The 19,170-nt window shown below is 37.4% G+C and overlaps 5 protein-coding genes across 8 annotated transcripts; 1 reads left to right on the forward strand and 4 right to left on the reverse strand.

Annotated features, from left to right (window-relative positions):
• Nucleotides 1-1,904: 1,904 nt before the first annotated feature.
• LOC124405014 (AFG3-like protein 2) lies at nt 1,905-6,822 on the reverse strand. 2 transcript variants are annotated; one of them, XM_046879611.1, is made up of 14 exons: nt 6,616-6,822; nt 6,133-6,262; nt 5,690-5,993; nt 5,501-5,594; nt 5,167-5,335; nt 4,868-5,006; nt 4,607-4,725; nt 4,153-4,428; nt 3,821-4,048; nt 3,507-3,733; nt 3,248-3,424; nt 2,874-3,092; nt 2,520-2,806; nt 1,905-2,136 (listed from the first exon to the last, which is right to left on the reverse strand). In XM_046879611.1, exons 1-14 carry the CDS (start codon nt 6,700-6,702, stop codon nt 2,115-2,117), a joined length of 2,478 nt encoding a protein of 825 aa, XP_046735567.1. In that variant the 5' UTR covers nt 6,703-6,822; the 3' UTR covers nt 1,905-2,114. The 2 variants fall into 2 exon arrangements, with proteins under 2 accessions (XP_046735567.1, XP_046735568.1); XM_046879612.1 differs by having other exon boundaries at nt 2,489-2,806; nt 6,616-6,821.
• A 1,019-nt stretch (nt 6,823-7,841) lies between these two features.
• Nucleotides 7,842-9,749, forward strand: LOC124404139 (probable splicing factor, arginine/serine-rich 7). Its single transcript, XM_046878036.1, has one exon. The coding sequence runs from the start codon at nt 8,121-8,123 to the stop codon at nt 9,609-9,611; it is 1,491 nt and encodes a 496-aa protein (XP_046733992.1). The 5' UTR covers nt 7,842-8,120; the 3' UTR covers nt 9,612-9,749.
• A 90-nt stretch (nt 9,750-9,839) lies between these two features.
• Nucleotides 9,840-13,860, reverse strand: LOC124404248 (dual oxidase maturation factor 1-like). Its single transcript, XM_046878228.1, has 12 exons — nt 13,745-13,860; nt 12,107-12,287; nt 11,950-12,007; nt 11,732-11,866; nt 11,392-11,490; nt 11,120-11,273; nt 10,838-11,049; nt 10,640-10,756; nt 10,449-10,555; nt 10,232-10,359; nt 10,011-10,070; nt 9,840-9,918 (listed from the first exon to the last, which is right to left on the reverse strand). The coding sequence occupies exons 2-12, from the start codon at nt 12,266-12,268 to the stop codon at nt 9,840-9,842; spliced, it is 1,311 nt and encodes a 436-aa protein (XP_046734184.1). The 5' UTR covers nt 12,269-12,287; nt 13,745-13,860.
• On the reverse strand, nt 13,761-15,818 carry LOC124416747 (protein jim lovell-like). Of its 2 annotated transcripts, none has more exons than XM_046898035.1 (5): nt 15,570-15,818; nt 15,190-15,376; nt 14,936-15,112; nt 14,324-14,831; nt 13,761-14,129 (listed from the first exon to the last, which is right to left on the reverse strand). In XM_046898035.1, exons 2-5 carry the CDS (start codon nt 15,370-15,372, stop codon nt 13,765-13,767), a joined length of 1,233 nt encoding a protein of 410 aa, XP_046753991.1. In that variant the 5' UTR covers nt 15,373-15,376; nt 15,570-15,818; the 3' UTR covers nt 13,761-13,764. The 2 variants fall into 2 exon arrangements, with proteins under 2 accessions (XP_046753991.1, XP_046753992.1); XM_046898036.1 differs by having other exon boundaries at nt 15,729-15,748.
• Nucleotides 15,819-16,440: 622 nt separating this feature from the next.
• LOC124416746 (modifier of mdg4-like) lies at nt 16,441-19,170 on the reverse strand. Of its 2 annotated transcripts, XM_046898032.1 has the most exons (6): nt 18,808-19,170; nt 18,347-18,533; nt 18,052-18,228; nt 17,226-17,742; nt 17,010-17,069; nt 16,441-16,934 (listed from the first exon to the last, which is right to left on the reverse strand). In XM_046898032.1, exons 2-6 carry the CDS (start codon nt 18,527-18,529, stop codon nt 16,540-16,542), a joined length of 1,332 nt encoding a protein of 443 aa, XP_046753988.1. In that variant the 5' UTR covers nt 18,530-18,533; nt 18,808-19,170; the 3' UTR covers nt 16,441-16,539. The 2 variants fall into 2 exon arrangements, with proteins under 2 accessions (XP_046753988.1, XP_046753989.1); XM_046898033.1 differs by lacking the exon at nt 18,052-18,228.

Here is a 19,170-nt window from a genome sequence, read left to right on the forward strand (position 1 = left end):
ATGATTACATTATACGTAATACTGCAAACTTTTGAGAACTTTTGTTATTGGTATTGAGAGGCATCGTAGGCACGTTTTCGAAAAATAGAACGATGAAAATGAAGTTGTAGAACAAAATTTATCATTTTCACACACGTACCAACGTTATTATATGCCATAGACTATATTATTTTCATCGGCGAATAATAATTGGGCGATGAATTAATAATCTCATAAATAATAGTGAACTGCAGAACTGATATTCGTAAACACAGATAATATTTGATCTGTTTTAGTTTAGTTCAATATGATAGACATTTTATGACTATTATCATCATCATCATCATCAGCATCATCATTGTTATTATTATTGTTGTTATTATTATTATTATTAATATTTATAAGTGAATGGACATTAAAGTTGATTCTGCTATGTATATTATATAAAATGTAGAGTATGAGCTCAGTTTCAGATAATCATGTTTTTCACCGGTGGATGGAAGTATGCATTTTTATAATATCGTCGCGAACGAACTGATGAAACGTACACTGAAAATCTAAAAGTTACATTGAGATTATTTAATTGTTTTACTTAAATGCCCATATATTCATTCATGTTATAATTCATTCACTGTTGTCCGAATAATATATATCGTTATACCGATATAATATAATGCGAGGAAAAGCTGCGGCCTTTGAAATTAACTGAACCAAAATCGACGATATAATATGTGTATTGTCAAAAAAAAAAAACGTCTATACGTACAGATAGTCCACATCCACGATATAGGAAAAACTTAATTATCCAAGGTTTGCTTGAAAAAAAAAAAAAAATTGAATTAAAAGTAAAACGAAATAAACAAAAACAACAACAACAAAATTAATTTAAAAAAAAATAACGATAACGATAATAATAATAATTAATAATTAAACAAAAATAAATAAACAATGCTAATAATAATGTATAAAACATAGAGTGTAGATTAGTGTGATACAAGGTACGACAAAGCAATAATTTAGTGATTGTATAATATTTGATCATCATATTATATTATTATAGTGATTAGAATCATAAGTTGTGGTAATTTCGCAAATTATTATATAAATATTTACTCAATAAATCGTAAATATAGTTTTGTAGAATTTCAAGATTCATTTTCACTTTAGTAACAAAAAAAAAAAAAAAAAAGAAACAAATAAATAAAACAAAATGAAATAAAACGCGGACTGTAACAATGTACAAGGAACCGAGTTCACGTTTCACATTTTTACTATTATTATACATACATCATATACTCAAGTATGTCGGACTTTTCATCAATTTCTCTGCAAGCAATCCGGGATCCGATTTCAGTCACATATCTATCACACCCTGCATTCCAATTTGCAAATCTGATTGATTCATTTTGATCATATTTTTTCCAGGTATTTCAATCTGAAAACGCTCTTAGTGATAAATTGTATTTTCAAGACCAGAGTCTGCGGTTATCATTTACAGCTTCGCAAAGATTATGAAAAGCAATCAAATTTTTTATTTTAGCATCTTTTCCCCGGATTGTCGACCAGGAATTGTTGGATGTGTCAATATGATTAATTTCTGTATAGTATAGGTGCCAAATTTGTATGTATGACGAAACTTGTGCTCTGTATTGAATTGATTTCAATTCGCGATTTAAAAAGAATTATTTTAGCTGTCAAATGTGATCGGACGTAATAATTGGAACAAATTAAAGAAACATTAAACGAAATCTCAGAATTACCGAGCACTCTCTGTGTTAGAAAAAAAAAAAAAAACACAAGAAAACTATAATAACGTTTCCAAAATTCTCAATTCCTCGTCAACGTAATTGTGTTACCTCTACAATTCAATTATAATCAAGGAATGGCATGAAATATGAGGGGGTAATGAAAACTCTGTGAAGATACCATCAAGTTCAATATAATTACAATTATTTAATTCTTTTTTGAGAAGTCAACACACATAGTTTCGGTAAAAACTGGAAACAATAACTTTCTGCTCATCGTCTGTCCTTCACTCCTTCTCCTTGCACGTTAGTCGTAAGAAAAATCAGCCGGGTGCAGAATGATTCGTGTACGTAGTACGCATTATTGCACGTAGAAACGTCAATATAACATTACGCTGATCCCAACTCAGAACTTGAATTAGAAAAAGTTAGATTTTCCAATTAAAATACACACATTGTATACATGGATTCATTAAATTTTCTTTCAAACATCATAACTTTAAACAAATCTGTGATAGAATAAAATAATAACTGCTTGCGCAAAGATTTTTAAAACTAGAAATATTTGATTAAATGGCGCGTTGTCGAAAAAATCGTCACCATCGTCACGTTTCACGCCGTATTTTCATACATTAGGAAATCAAATAAAAAAATCGTGAATGTTTTACTCTTTTTTTTTCCGTATTAGAATACAATAATGATTTATTTTAATTTGTATATTATATATTTCTAAGTATAATACAGCGTACGTAGGAGATACACACCGGACTATCACCTAATTCGGGAAATAATTACAATCGTTGCTGAGGCTGATCTTTTTTGGGGGTCTCTGCTGTGGTAGATGAAGAAGGGGGTGGCGGTGTTTTGGTATCCTCGGTACCCGGTAGTTTTTTCTCAGAGGAGTCGTTCGACGACTGATTCCAGTCCTTAAGTCCCTCGGGCAAAGTTGTGTCTTCCTCAAAGGATCCTGTTCCCTCGACGAACTGTTCGTAGGTCGATTTCTCCGGGAATGGTCTCGGCCCGAGCAGATCGATCATGTCTTCTCGACTGAGGACCTCTTGCTTCAGGAGACGTTCGGCAACCTGAAAGGATCAAAGATGAGCACCGCGAACATGGAACATTCCATTCCACTGATTCCTTCAAAACTACCTTGACAACGTCTTCTTTGTGGTTGTTCAGTAGTTCGCGCGTGTGATCGTACGCGGTCTGGATCAATGTGCGAACCTCGGAGTCGATTAACTGCGCCGTACTTTCCGAGTACGGTTTTTCCATTACCATTTCACCAGGCTGTGGCAAGTCGAAGCTAACGTTACCTACTTTGTCGTTCATTCCCCACTGCGCTATTTGGGCGTAAGCGCTTTTCGTCACCTGCACAGAGCGAGACATTTTTCAAGCAAAGTTACGTGACGGAAGAATTCTTCATTATTGACAAGCAGGACGATTAGTCAGGGATCAAATAGCGACTCTCACTTAGCCAAGAATCGGTCCAACTGTCTTCTGAGATTGGTGAATTTATGTCATACCTTCTGTAAATCATCCTGAGCACCCGTCGTGATTCGAGAGAAGAATATCTCCTCGGAAACGCGCCCTCCAAGTGTCATGCACATTCGGTCGAAGAGCTGCGGTGTACTGTAAAGATATTGCTCTTTTGGCAAGTATTGGGCATAGCCTAAGCCCTTGCCACGAGGGATGATGGAAACCTTTCGAAAAGAGAGAAAAGTGCACGTTGTTGGATGATGGTTAATGATTAAAAACACGAAAAATGCCGTGGAATAAAAGTACCTTCAGAAGTGGGTCTGCATGCTCCAAGAACCACCCTGCAACAGCATGACCGGCTTCGTGATAGGCCACAGTTTTCTTTTCCTCGGGCTGTAAGACATTGGTTTTCTTTTCCATACCAGCAATAACTCTCTCAATTGCTTGTTCAAAGTTCTTGAGGTGAATATTGGTGTTCTTATCTCTGGCTGCTATCAAAGCGGCCTCGTTACAAACATTGGCGATATCAGCCCCTAAAAGGTAAGTAGTTTGTTATTGGTCAGCACCAATGTTTAATTTTCTGCTACAGATTATGTTGAGGAAAAAATATTTCGTCGTACCAGTAAATCCGGGAGTAAGAGACGCCATCTTTCTCGCTAGCTCGTTTTTGTCGAGATCCGTTTTTAGCGGTTGTAAATGCACTTTGAAAATGGAAGCACGTCCCTTGATGTCGGGAGCCGGAACAAATATTTGTCTGTCGAACCTTCCGGGACGCAGAAGAGCTTTGTCCAGGATATCGACCCTATTTGTGGCTGCTAATACAACTACGTTTGTTGTAGTATTAAACCCTTTTGTTAGGAAAATAAAACGAATTTTAATAAACCAATTATCGGGCTGCAACGTACCTAGACTTTCTTGTCTCATAGATAATAATTAATTCAAGTTATTTCACCATCCATTTCAACGAGCAATTGATTCAACGTATTCTCTTGCTCTGAATGTCCTGAAAAGTTCCTTGAGCCCCTCTTCCTTCCAACCGCATCTATTTCGTCAATAAATAATATACAAGGTGCGTTTTTCCGTGCCATTGCGAACATATCTCGCACTCTGGAAGGACCTACTCCGACAAACATTTCCAAAAACTCTGAACCAGAGACTGTGATGAAGGGGACATTGGCTTCTCCAGCTGTCGCTTTAGCTAGCAACGTTTTTCCCGTTCCGGGTGGACCTGTGAAGTTCAATATGTAGTTTCAGAGACTGATTAGAAATCAAATGCAGTAAGTAAATAAAAACGGCAATTGTCAAAATTGTGTTATACGTATATATTCCCCTGCGTGTAAGACAGCTAAAAGCACTTTTTAATGGAACTAGGAAACGAAGCAAGATAAGTAACTGAATAGATTGACCTGTAAGCATGGCCCCCTTTGGTATCTTTGCTCCTAGATCCATATACTGTTTCGGATTTTTGAGAAAGTTTACGAATTCCATAATTTCAATCTTAGCTTCCTCGCATCCGGCTACGTCCCTGTTGAATGTGAATAAGTCTTTTTCAGTTGATCTTCATATGCTTTTGATAATCAACAATTATTCTCCTCACATTCATCATTTAATTTTCAGTATTTTAGAAGATTGCAAAGTTCGACATTAAACGTAGAGTAAATACTCACTTGAAACGTACGCCAATTTCACTGGAGTTAATGAGCTTAGCAGTTGATTGCATAACACCGCCAAATATTCCACCTTTCCGCCCTCCTCTACTACCACCCATCATGTCAGCAGCACGTCGCGCGAGGTATATCAAGAAGACTAAATTGAAGAATTACATAGTGTCAGAGAAAGGTATTCAAAGTATAAGTGGAATATTTTCAAATAAGGTAAACTAAATTCTGAAAATAATCTTACTACTTATGTTTAACAACTAGCTCATGTTGAAACAGGTTCAATTCGATAAAATAATTATACATACGTGTGACAAAAAGTGTTGGTATTAAACTAAAGAGTACGTTCAAGGGTTCAACTTCAGTCTTATATAAAACAGGGATATAGTTTTGAGGTTCAATGTTTAATTCTGCTTGAGCATTTTCCAAGTTTCGCTCGAAAGAATCCACGCTTCCAATGGCAAACCAGGGAGCAGGCTAGAAAGCATAATGAATTCATAGGTAAACGAACCGTATTTTTGAAAGACACGTGAATCTAGAGAAATTTACTGTATAACTAAAGCCCTTCAATAATCGTTTGTGATGTAATCAAGTAAAATTTATACTGATAAAGGAAAATGAAATGCTACCTCAGTTACATACATAAATATCTGCACTGTGACCTGGTAGCAGTTCAACTCGAACCCATTTTTTGTTGACAACTTCCAGTTTTTGTACTATACCCTTGGACATATAGCTATAAAGAAAAAGTAGAAGCATATAAGTAATCGTTGTTTACTCTGAAACATATTGACTGATATTGAATAAACTAAACATTAAACCATCGATTACCTGTTGAGAAAATCTCGCCAAGTGATTTCTTTGTAACCCATTTGCGAATATGCAACATATCCGAATAAAAGGAATGCCCCAATCCCACAGAAAATCATTATCGGATCTTTATTCGAACTCGGGGGAATTTTTCCTCCGGATCCAGACTGTGATTTCTCCCCAAATAATTTAAACGACCATTCTGGACTAGCAGGTGATGGTTTTGATGGTTGAGGTGAGCGTGATTGCCCCGAGGCATTCCCATCCTTTGCTGCACTCTTCTGAGCTTCCTTTTCAGCCTTCACCTGTGATTCGCTTTTTCCACCTGGTCAGAATCCCACATTCATTACACGAATACGAGATTAAACCCATTACATAAAAATGAATCTTGAAACTGGGCAACCATAAAGCCAGAATAAGATAAAAATTTCATTCAAAGTTAAAAACAAAAAGGTGATAGCTACCTGTCTTTTTTCTATAAAACTTTTCAAATCCCTTCGGAGGTTTCGAACAGAATAGTCGCCACTGTTGCTGAACATGCTCGATCGTGGGTATTTTTGAACCGTACTGCAATGCAGATAACCTCTGCCAAAACTGGAAAAATAAATAATAGTGCTAAGTCTTAAGAACCACAAACAGAACGTTCTAATAACCCGAGCAAAGTTGAGTAGTAACAGAGCTTGTCGACTGCAATAAATTTTTGTCTCGTGAGCTAACAGCGAACATGGAGCGGGTGATGTTATTTGTATGAGACATACATTGGGCAATATTGTGCAATTTTCTGAAACATTGAAACACAACCCTTATAAATAAGTATGAAAAACATGGGAAACTTAGATTATAAAAAATTAACCTTGAACATCAAACAGACATGATATAAAAATCGTGCACAGTGTAAAAACAGTATTAGCTTGTTATGTCATAGGTTATGTCAGTTTATTGCGCACCTGTAAGTGATCGCGACGACCATTTAGCACTGATTTGAGAATAAACTTTTCTAATTTATTCACCGTCGATAGTAATTGATTTGCCATATTCGTCTAACAGTGCTTCACTGACATAGGAAAGTGACGAAACGATGTATTTTAACTTGTTACACAGAAACCTCTTCACCGGCTGCTAACCACCATTTTGCTCATCCAGCTACTCCATAGATAGACATACTCATCGCAACTTTGGAACGCAATTGGGTTCGAAGTTACATCAGTTATGCGACACTTTGTTCTTTTGTACGCCAATGGCCAAATGGGCTGTGTGTTCGTCAGTTCTTCGGTCGACAGTCGGTAATTGTCATCAAAACCAGCCTTCGTCGGTAAGCGAATACTATACAGATCGCGTTAATTATCAGAAGGATCAGAAGTCATCAGCAAAGTGGTCATCAGTGTCATCAGTATTCAGTTTTTTTTTTACTTCCAAATCCCACATAAGGCTGGCTCAAAGGCTGGCTCTCTTCAATTTAATAGAATACGATTGCTCGGTGCTTCCGTTCGCTGCCGTTTTCCGCTCATCGCTTCGAAACTTTTACTCGAAATGAACGCGATTTAATTTGTATTCAAGCTTTAGATAATCACTAGAGAGGCAGGTATCAACGGAGTTTGTTTACTATCCATGTATATCATATTACGTGCTTCGAGAGCAAAACATTAACCATACAATTGGTATCACGGGAATAGCAAATCGAAGTTCGCTGGTTCTACAGTTCGAAACGCATCATCGGAATACGCGAAAGCTCTGCAAATGCTGTTCGATTAAATTTATACATTGACACGGTGTGATATTAAGTACAAACATGCTCGTATTCTGTATGGAGATTCTCCCCTCCAAGAAAATTAGTGGTAAGTGTAAATATAGAATTAGTTCAATTTATATACTCTTCGGTTGACCCATATAAGGTTGTAAGAAGGCTTACAAAAGCTGTCACCCATCGGACGGGTTTAACAATTAATGAAGGATAGAAAATTTTATTTGGTATTTGTTTATTTCCTATGTTCGAAAAATATGAAGATAAATTCTTCTGAAATAGACCAACACGTATTCATCGTCAATCCATGCATTGCTCTGATGTCATAACATTTTGCAGCATGCTCTAGATTTCTACAGAGTACAGTGCCGCCCTCTGCGTCTAACTTTTACAAGAGATGTCGTCACTAGACGTTACTCTGCAGTTTGCATAGTTAGCGATCAAACGGTGTTCAGAGAACTCTGGTGAGCGCGTCCGTTCCGCAGTTCCGTTCGCTCCAAACTATCTGATCGGCGTTGTAATTTGTAAAGCATTGTGCACGCAGCGATAGTAAAGGGTCACTGCAATGGTTTGTGTGCTCGCTAAAGGAGAGATCGAAATGATCGAGCTCTGACCGTGTCGCGGTTGCACCGAGCCGTCAACATTCTGATGTGATAACCGAGGTACACGACGGTTATTCCTAGCTGATCACGAAAATCTACTGCCGAGGATATGGCGGTGGGTTCGACCAAGGTGGTCCAAGTAACCAACATCGCGCCACAGGCGACCAAGGACCAGATGCAAACTCTGTTTGGCTACCTCGGAAAGATTGAGGACATCAGGTTGTATCCGACTATAAGAGACGTTGCGGTTCCTGTCCAGTCTAGAATATGTTATATTAAATTTCACGAACAGGGCAGCGTCACCGTCGCCCAACACATGACCAACACTGTCTTCATCGACCGTGCGCTTATAGTCATACCCTATCAGAACGGGGACATCCCTGATGAGCAGAGGGCGCTCGAGCTGACCAACAACGGGACGGTTGTTCCAGGTCTGTATCCGTCGGAGCCAAAGCTTCCAGCTAATGTTGTGAACTCGATAGAAGGACTTCCTCCGAACCATGTTATTACAACGATCGATCCGAGGCTAGAGTCCAATGGTCTGCCGTCGTACCCACATTTGCCGGGTCACTTGGACAGCCGAAGGATCGAAGAGATTCGTCGAACTTTGGTGGTAGCCAATCTCGACTCTTCTGTCTCACAGGATCAGTTGTTGGACTTTTTTGCTAACAATGGTGTGGAGATAAAATATCTCAGGATTTGCACCAGGGACTCTGATACGGATCACTATGCTTTGGTCGAATTGTCCGAACAATCGTCTGTTATCGCTGCACTCTTGTTGAACGGCAAACTCTTGGCAGATAAACCGATAAAAATGTATCACTCTACCCAGTCAATTGCAAAGCCTGAAGCTAAGAGCAACGAGGCAGCACAAAAGGAGATAGAAGAAGCCATGTCTAGGGTAAAAGAAGCCCACAATTTAATATCGGCCGCTATAGATCCTATGATTGGTATGCTTTCCAAGGATAAACGAAGCCGCAGTGGCTCCCGTGGGCATAGATCTAGATCCAGGTCGCGAGGAAGGAGCAGGCGATCCAGATCTAGGAAAAGGTCCAGATCCAGACACCGACGATCTCGATCTCGTCATAGGCGCAGGTCACGCTCGAGATCCAAGCGCTCCAGATCGAGGGATCGTAAGAAGAAGTCACCGTCGCGAAGAAGGAGCAGCTCCAGAGGACGTCATAGATCCAGATCAAGGTCTAGAAGATCTCATTCTAAGTCACGCAGATCTAGAACCAGATCCAAAGATCGAAAGAAGAAATCGCCAACTAGGAGGAGAAGCCGGTCACGGTCTCGCAGTAAGCGGTCCAAATCTCGGTCCAGAAAGTCAAGATCCAAATCCAAGTCGCGTTCTTCCAAGTCAAAATACTCCGAGAAGAGCAAGGACAGAGATAAAGACAAGGAGCGGCGCAGTAAAGACAAGTCGGACAGTAATGGAAAGAAGAGTGACGCAGATAAATCTGAGAAAAGTGAAAGGGACAAAAGCGATAAGAAATCTAGCAAGGATAAAAGGTCGGAAAAGGAGTCTAAATCGGATGAAAAAAGTCGCGGTGGATCCGACTACAGCGACAGTAAAGATAAAGTAGAATCAGAAAATTGATGACACAATGTATTTTTTTTGCAATTTAAAATAACACTCGTTTATACCTGTCAATCCGACATCGTTCGTAAAAGTAATGAAATGTAATTAAGGAACACAGTGAATTGATTCAATAAATCAACTATACGAAATTCAGTATCCAAATATGGGTAATTTTGTGTTTTATTTGTATATTTTTCCATTAATTGTATTTCTTTTCAGAATTGCAAATGTATAAAGAAAAAAGATCTAAACTGTTACATGTCCATTTAATTCTCTTTCTAAGAATTTTTGAGAATTGCAAAAGTATAAGAAAAAAAGGTCAAAGCTGTTACATGTGCATTTAATTAAGAGATTCAAATTCGAAACATTAATGCAGAGATGGATGGTTATAAAAATCAAATTTGCTTTGATTCTCACTGTTTCGGTATTGGATACAGTATCTCTCGGCTTTGACTTGTGCCTTCCTGCATTGACATCCTGAAATTTATTAAGATCCATTAGTGAACTTGATTTTATTCAGGATAGTCAAATAGCAATTTGTCTTATTTTTATATTTAGAATTGTAGATTCAAAAAGTCTATAAATTTATGTGACATTTCAGAAAAGGCTGGTCCAGCAGTAAAATTTTCTCCATTTACCCTGGCTGACTGGCAGTATTTTCATAAATTGGGTCTTCATTATCATAAGACTCATTGATCGCTGGTTGCGGTAATCTGTACCTATGTTTCCGAGCTCTCGCAACTGATGATCGTCTCTTTAAAACCCTCTGAAATATAATGAAATGAAATATAATGAAAAGTAAAAGTAATATTCTTCTATTCAATTAACTATTTTCCAGTATAATTTACATACCGCTGTTGGTGTTTGGTCATGACCATCCATCTGAACGGTTAAACGTTGCATCTCCATGTTATTCGTTTTTCCCCCTATTTCTTGCCGCAGAAGTTCAACCTCGTTGGCCGCTAATTTAAAAAGAAATAATGTAACCTTTTGTAAAAGTAACATTCCTTACAGATATTGAACTGTCCAAGCCATGAAGTACTTACACAGTACACGATCATCAAAGTCATCTATGGAATCAAGCCCAAGGAAAGAGGATAACTCTTCCGTAAACCAAAGATCCATAATAAACATTACAGCCGCAAATAATAAACACATGATTCCTGTAAAGGTATTACAACGAGTAATAGTAAGACGAGTATTTTTTACTCAACTTGATTTTGCGTTTGCTTTTTTACACGTACCACACACTAACGCCATCCAGAAATTTAATCCATAAGATGTAGTTATTTCACCATTTTCAAATGGGATGACTAGCGGATAAGGGTTGCGTACAGAGCCCCAAACAATGCAAGCTAAAATCTGTAATGCACCGGTCAAGGCAAGAAAATAGGCTGCGTAACATCCCGACTTGACTAGAAATATGTTAGTCACAATCCAAGTGGCAAAAGCAGTCCTGCAATAAAATTGAATTGGCAATATTATGAATAAGGTTTGAGAAAAAAATTATATTTTGCAAACCTTACCACATTAAAATATGAGTGTACCACCCAGCCGTTCTGTAAAATCTGCCGTATCTCAAACCCTCTCCATCTACAACGAAATACTCCATGATCGAGAGAATTGGAATAGGTAAACCTTTTCTTTGAGCCTCACGGAAGCTTCGTTGCAGCAAACCAGCTAGAATGTAAAGTTGTTCATAAATCCAGTACCATGATGCAAAATCGTTGGCTGCAGTGACTTTGACAGACTATTACAACATGCCCAGATAATAATTATGCTATAGAAAAAATACTACCGTAAGGACCAAATCCAAATCTCCCTTGATCCCAAGTCCAGGAAAATCTCTCGTTGTAATTGATTATCTCACCTTCGAGAGGCGTCTCATCAGTATTTGCTAAACGGCAAAAGATGAAAAATATTAAAAGTAACGAGGAATGTTATATTAATTATACTCAAGGAAAAACAATTTTGTTAAGAAAACAGTGTGTAACAATACACAGATATATAACAACTTCATACCAAGGCGTTTAATTAATTTTGAAATCTGATATGAAGCAGATTACATGATCACAGGATTTCAAAAGATTTTAAATTTAACGCCAGATTTCAGGAGTGATTAACCCCTTGCTTCGTACCTTGTAGAGTGATATTTACCGAACGGAGTCCCAACTTTATGCCGATGCTGGCATTTATTTGGTATGGATTACCGGCACGATATGGTACCACACTCTTTACAGTTCCTACTTCCCATTCTTGACCGAAATTTCCCACTGATAAGTAAAATTGTATGCAAGCATATCAGGCATTTTGAATGACAATGTACCTAAATGTGATGTATCGTATTGCGACTTACGCATCAAGAAACAGCCAATCATAATACTGCATATGATTTTCACTGCAGCGTTTGAGCACTGAAATAAGAAAAAAAACCATGTACAGAGTATCTCAAGTTGTCTAGTTCGGTCAAAGGAATTTTTTGTAATTTATGTAAATTGAAAACATATACATACTCTTATAATACTGAATCCAAGCACAGCGATTAGGAAAGCAACACCAACAATAACAAATGCCAGAATGAGACCAACTTCCAAAACGTCAACAGTGACTGCAGTTTTCACCTCTGCGTACTGTGTTGGGAAATGTCCCAATCTCGAAAGACCGAAATAACCCATCGCGAACGCCTCACTTAAACTATGAAAATAATCGGAAAAATGATAGTAGTAACGATTAAAGTGGTGCGAATATTATCACTTGAGATAGTGCAAAATCCAATGCATCCAGCCAATGTTATGAATATAATATTGTTTGAATTGCAATCATAACAAACTTGTCTCTAACTGTGGCTTCACTTGGTATGATATACAAGGCGTGACTGCTGATGTGTTGACTCATTCTGTTACCGAGGTTCTTTTAGGACGGATATACCCGTTATTATCATGATTCTGTTTCCGTGGTTTACAATTTATTTATGGAGGATGTGGTGTAAGATAAGTCCGTTTCCGTTTTCTGACACTCGTTTATCCATATCTTCGTTACTTCAATTTCTAAGTTGTTTGAAAGAAGTTATGAAAACATCTGACGATATTGAAGGATTACATTTACCAGGGTGTCTACTATCCTGGAAAAGCGTACAATTCCTTGGATTAATGATCTGAAAATCGGTATCCATACTCTCGAAGAAATTATTACAACACCCTAAAAGCTCGATACCATTTTAATAAGTAACACGTAACAAAGTTTGGCGAGTTGATATGGGAGACCCCTATACAGTGTTTACAGTTGACAGGGTATTGTACACAGTAAGTAAAGTTAAAAACCATTGCAAAATAAATTATATATCAAACCCTTATGAACTGTAAGAGAAATCGCATTATATGAAATTTTCAAAATTCAAAGTAAATATAAAGAACTCATAGTTCCGCAATCGGACTGGGCTTAAAGTTTCGTTTTCCAAACAAGAATAAGCTGTTGCATAATTTTCAGAATGGACATACGTCCCGAAAATTCGATTTTCAGATTTCAAATTAAGAATCAAGTGTGGAGACAAACTCCCAAACAATTTTATCACCTTGTTTGCATGAATCCGTGCAGTGGAAGCAAACATATAAGCGATTAAAAAATGATTGATCATCAAAAGTATGAATTTTTCAAAAAATTGTCAGCCAAAAACGTTGATGAACAAAAATTTGCAAAAAATCAAGAAATCTTTTCTCACAGAATGCAAAAAAAAGCCAAATTTCAGCCAAATCAAAAATTCCAAGTTTCAAAGTCCTTCCAAGTTGGTATGGAAAAAAGCCATGTAGGTATAAATTTAGTTGTGAAAATTGAATTACAAATGTAAGTACCCTGAAAATTTTCAAACAGCGAGTACTAAGGAAATTTAAAAATTAAGGATTAGTAAGATAGCCTGTTTACTCACGAGGTTCAGTATTGACTCTTAAATTTTCTTTTGGCTCTTTTCTTTTTTGAATTTATGTCTAAAATGAATATTAAATGACACATTCCTACATTTTGGTACTCAGGATGAATAATAGTAAATGTAAAATAAAAATTTTGTCACTTTTCCACGTGTTTCACGTAGAAAAAGTATCTCGTGATTTTTATTACTACAAAAACGATTGTGTTTAATACAAATTTGATTTACATACCAGCAGTAACATGGGCTGATTTACTGTTTATTTCGCTTTGGGTTACGATGGACATAAGAGTGTACACGAAGACTGTTGCTGTTTTTGTATGTATTACCACAAAGTTTACATGTCAGACTTTCAAGAGGTCCGTGAACGTAGCGAACGTGTATTTTGAGATTGCCTCGCTGACTAAAGTGACGCATACACCATGGACAAGAGTACATGCAAATAACTTTTCCTCTCACTGCTCGTATGGTTGGCTCTAATTCAGACACAACACGTAGTATAGTTTCCAGAGGTACACTGCTACCTGGGACACCCCTCATCGTCTGTCGCGCTTGACTAAAGTCACCTCCAGTGGTGGAAAAATCTGCACTAAAAGCTTCTTCCAGTTGGCTGAACGCTGAAACAAAAACCAGCATGAAATGTTTCTATCGTTGTTGTTCAAGAGGTTCAAAACATTCTGTAATCAGAGAACGAGATTTTTTTTAGTTCATACTCTATCTTCTAGAACTCATTTAGCGTACAGTTTGGTCAGAAGGTGAGAAGAGAGTGCGGGGATAGAAAATTGAATAAAACGATAAAAACGAAACTCACCATTTGCTGCCAAGTTATCTTGTGCATGTAGATTACTGTTCCGGTCATCTAAATTCTCTTGACTATCATATTCTTTCTTGCAGGCAATGTCGCAGCCTATGTTCGATGTGTAATCTACCAGCTCGTCTTTCGTTCTTAACAGATCAGCAGCTTCAGAGGTACGGTGTAACGGCTCATCTGTGGCATTGTGTTCCATTCGTTTAAGATCATCAGATTTTGTACTTAATATTTCACATATAATACTATCAGGATCGGAGCTTCTTTGTTGATCAGAAAATTTATTGTGCACAGATTTTGTCAGTGCAGGAGATACTGTGTCTTGTGACAAACTTGTCGATTCGCTGACTTCAGGAAGGGTTGAGTCACCTCCCTGTGTTGTTGTCGTAGACTTCTCATGGTCAAGGGAATTCATCTCAGACTTTCGTACTGTTTCAATCATACTATCCAATTCCCTAGATTGTTCCGGAGGATTCTCTCCAAGCTCTGAGATGTTATTGATGGTGAAATCCTATTTGGAAAAAAGTGGTGCAAGGCTAATAATTTCGTTGTGTTCATTAATTTTTTTCGTCGTACTATTTAGGAGTCTGCAATAATGATTGGTCAAATTATCACCTCACTCTTGTCCTTAGTAAGACCTTTGATTTGCAAAGTTTCGGCTACTTTTAAAAAATTCCCAAGGTCTTCCTGCTTGACATGAACTTCACCTTGATATATGAAATGAAGTAAAGCAGACAAATCACGGTAGTTAACATCTTTGAGAATAACTATGGGATGTTTGCAGGAATTCATCTGCAACAAGTAACGATTGAATGAATCTTATTTGCATTCAAGATGTGACAACAGAATTTTATCAATCAAGATCGAACCTTGAAGAGTTCCTTGAAGTAAGTGCTACATAGCGATAAAATCAGCTTATGGGCTCGTAACATTTGTCCTTCGGCTGCAAGTGTTACATCGACAAGCTGTTCGTCGCTGAGCAAAGTATATAAACCCGAAGACAAATTTGTTGGGAAACTGTTCCATACTAGCGAGAACTGTTCACCAGACATTGTGCTGAAAGAAGGAGACATGCATGTTCAGGAAATCATTATGGTTGATATCTACACATAACGGAGCTGAGGGTAAAGCTCAGAGATGTAGCTTCCGAACTTTAAAGTAATGTTCCTTGACAAATTCAATGATTGTCACATGCCACGCAACTCTAAGTCGATTCCGAACAGTTGAAAGAGAAATTCTAAGGTTGTACCGCGTTTTCTCTTTCCTCGAGATATTTTCTGTCAGTGGAACGACTTGTTTTGACACCTAACGTTCGTGTTGGTTGTACTTTTCGTTAGACGTTTACGTGCGATGTCTTCAAAGATCTGAACAGATCTGAAGGCTGGATTGCAGATCACGTTGATTTTACCCAGTGCTAGTGTGACCGGTGATTAGAAGGAGATGGAACAAGTTTCGGGCTGATTCGAATCACGTTCCATATTTTTCTACCGATTTACGGCTACGCAAAAGACAGAGACAGAACCAGACTCGAATCACGCCTTTCTCTCGCTCTTTCTCTTTCTCTCTCTCTCTCTCTCTCTCTTTCTAATCAGCGGCCGCTTTTTCATGAGGATGAAGTTAGTAACGTTACTGTAACGATGCGTGTTTAGGAAAAATCGTTACTTCACACCTTCAGATTGTCTGAAATTATTACGATGTTACGAGCTAGTAAAGTTTAAAACAAACGACTTCAGAATTCATTCGAAAATATCAAGCGTCTCGTAATACGTTCACACGGGATTCATTCTCTGATAATAATTGAATCTCGTACCGCTTCTCAACGCTGATAATGCTCATGATAATGCAAATTCGCAACAATCTCACGGCGACATATGTATGAGACTTTCTACATTAAATGCGAATGCGTTGAATTAAATAAAAAATTGAACCCGATGCGTCCTAATTTTTTTTACACATTCTATAGAACAAATGAATCTATCCGACCATTTTTTTCTTCTAACGTCGATGTTTCGGATAAATTGAGAATAAATAAATCGTATTAAAACTTATAAATGAATTGAAAATAAAATGATTCATCTTTACGGGTCGGTACTCAGGATAAATGATAGTAAGTGTATAATAATAACAATTTTATTCACTCTCCTACATGTTTAATGTAACAAATTCATCTTGCGGTTTCTAGTACTATAAAAACTATGTTATTTGATAAAAATTTGATTTTACATATCAGCATTTACGTGTGCTGGTTTACTATGTTTGTTTCTCTTTGCGTTATGATAGAGATAAGAGTGTACCCGAAGACTGTTACTATTTTTGTATTTATTACCACAAAGTTTACATGTCAGACTTTCAAGAGGTCCATGAATATAGCGAACGTGTAATTTGAGATTCTCTTTACGAGTAAAATGACGCAGGCACCATGGACATGAATACATGCGAATAACTTTTCCTCTCTCCACTCGCATGGTTGGCCCTAATTCAGAAACAACTCGCAGTGTTGTTTCCAAAGGCAAACTGCTGCCTGGGATGCCCTTCACTGTTTTGCGACCTCGGCTGTAGCTGCCTCCATTAAATGAAAAATCCGTGCCAAAAGTTTCGTCCAAGCGGCTGAATGCTGAGACAAAAACTAGCATAAAGTCCTGTAATTGTTATCATTCAAGAAGTTCAAACGCTATGATGTTAAACTCACGTAGAGGTTCGTCCTGGTTGCTTGGATTATAAGTAAGAAGTTGTGAATTTTCAAAACACTCTGTAATTAGAGAAATTCATTTTTCTTTGGTTTCATATTTCAGCTTTAAGGACGTATATAGCAAATAGTTTGGTAAAAAAACTTTACCAAAACGAAAGGTTGAATAGAATGGTAATGACATGACTCAGATTTTATTCATCATGTGACGCTACTTACTATTTGCCATCAAGTTATTTTGTGCGTGTAGATTACTGTTCTGACGATCTAAATTCTCCTGCTTCGCAAATTCCTTATTGCAGACAACGTCGAAGTCTATGTCAGATGTGTAATCAACTGGTTCATTTTTTGTTTTCGACAAGCGAACAATATCCGAGGTATAGTCCAATGGCTCGTCTGTGATATTCTTTTCCATTTCTTCAAAGTCTGCAGATGTTCTACTCAATATTTCACGTACAATACTATCAGGTTGGGTGATTCTTCGTTGATCAGAAGCTTTATCGTATACAGATTTCATTGGTGCAGGAGATAGCGGGTCCTGTGACGAACTTAACGTTTCACTAGTTACAGGAGCGGATGCAATTTCTTTCTGTAGAGTTGCCGCAAATGTTTCATAGTTAAGGGATTTTCTTTCCAAGTTAGATACTGCTTCAAGAATACTCTCTAGATCCCCAGATGGTTCTTGAGGCTTTTCTCCAGGCGTTTGAACATCGTTGTCGGTGACTGAATCATCTTTCTACATGTAAACAAATATTCAAGTATAGTTTTAACGAATGGAATTTAGTCTACCTATTCCTCAGAGATTATATACATGGGCGGTGCGGAAAACAGTGCATGTTTTTTTTGTGAATTCCGAATTTAGAACTTTGTTATACTCTTTTGATATAATATATTTTTTTAAATTCATATATTGAAGAGAGCTCCAGGAGATGGGCTAATGGACACAGGTGTTTTTTTCCAATAAACGCTCTTCATTTTTCCTTTCAATTAATTTTTTTCTCAATATTGTTTAGGAGTCTAAAGAAATAGTTGGCCAAATTATCACCTCACTCTTGTCCTTCGTGAGACCTTTGATTTGCAAGGTTTCAGCTACTTTTAAAAAGCTGGCAAGGTCTTCCTGTTTGACACGAACTTCACCTTGATACATGAAATGCAATAGAGCAGACAAATCACGATAGTTAACATCTTTGAGAATAACTATCGGATGTTTGCAGGAGTTCATCTGTAACAAGGTATTAACACGAGTTAACAATTATTCCTAGTCCACAAAGGTTAAAGAAATGAAATGTTATTTGTATCAAAAATTAAACAAGCGACACTTAAAGCTATCGTAATCGAACCTTGAAGAGTTCCTTGAAGTAAGTGCTGCATACTGACAAAATCAGCTTATGGGCTTGTAAAATTTGACCTTCCGCTGCGAGTGTTACATCGACAAGCTGTTCGTCATTAAGCAAGGTATATAAACCCGAAGACAAATTTGTTGGGAAGCTGTTCCACACTAGCGAAAACTGTTCGCCAGACATTGTGCTGAAAGAAAGAGACATCCATTTTCAGCAAATTCCATTAAGATAGATATCGACAACTAACGGAGCTGAGGGTAAAGCTCTCAGATATGGATATTAAACTTTGTGAATAAAATTAAACATAACTTTCATTGACAAAGTTAAGATTCTCACATGTACCCGAGACTTTTATTATTATACTGAACAGTTGAAAGAGAATTCCAAAGTTGAACCATGTTCTTTGTTTTCTCGATGATTTTTTACTTCGATTAAAGAGGTTTAACGACTGGTTTTGATACCTGACGTAGATGATGATTGCAGGTATTCAAGTTGAGTGCGTTGTCCTCGTTGTGGATATTTTTTATCATTGAAAAGCTCATGAATTACGAGTTAAATTTGGTAAAAAAAAAGTATAAACTTCGTAATTCATTCTATATTATCAGACGTCTCGTAATACATTCACTTGTAAATATTGGCATACACATTTTTCCTGATAATTTAACTCTCATTCGTATCTCGTAGAGTCAATTCTTCTGGTAAGACGAGAGTCTCGTAGTATCGTAGAAATATCATCGACAAACTCACGTCGATTTATTTGTGTTTTTAGTCGGTGTATAACAACTCCACGAACTATGCAGCCTGAGCCATCCCGAAGGACGTAA

This window comes from Diprion similis, chromosome 3, assembly GCF_021155765.1.
Source record: "Diprion similis isolate iyDipSimi1 chromosome 3, iyDipSimi1.1, whole genome shotgun sequence".
Taxonomy (NCBI): domain Eukaryota; kingdom Metazoa; phylum Arthropoda; class Insecta; order Hymenoptera; family Diprionidae; genus Diprion; species Diprion similis.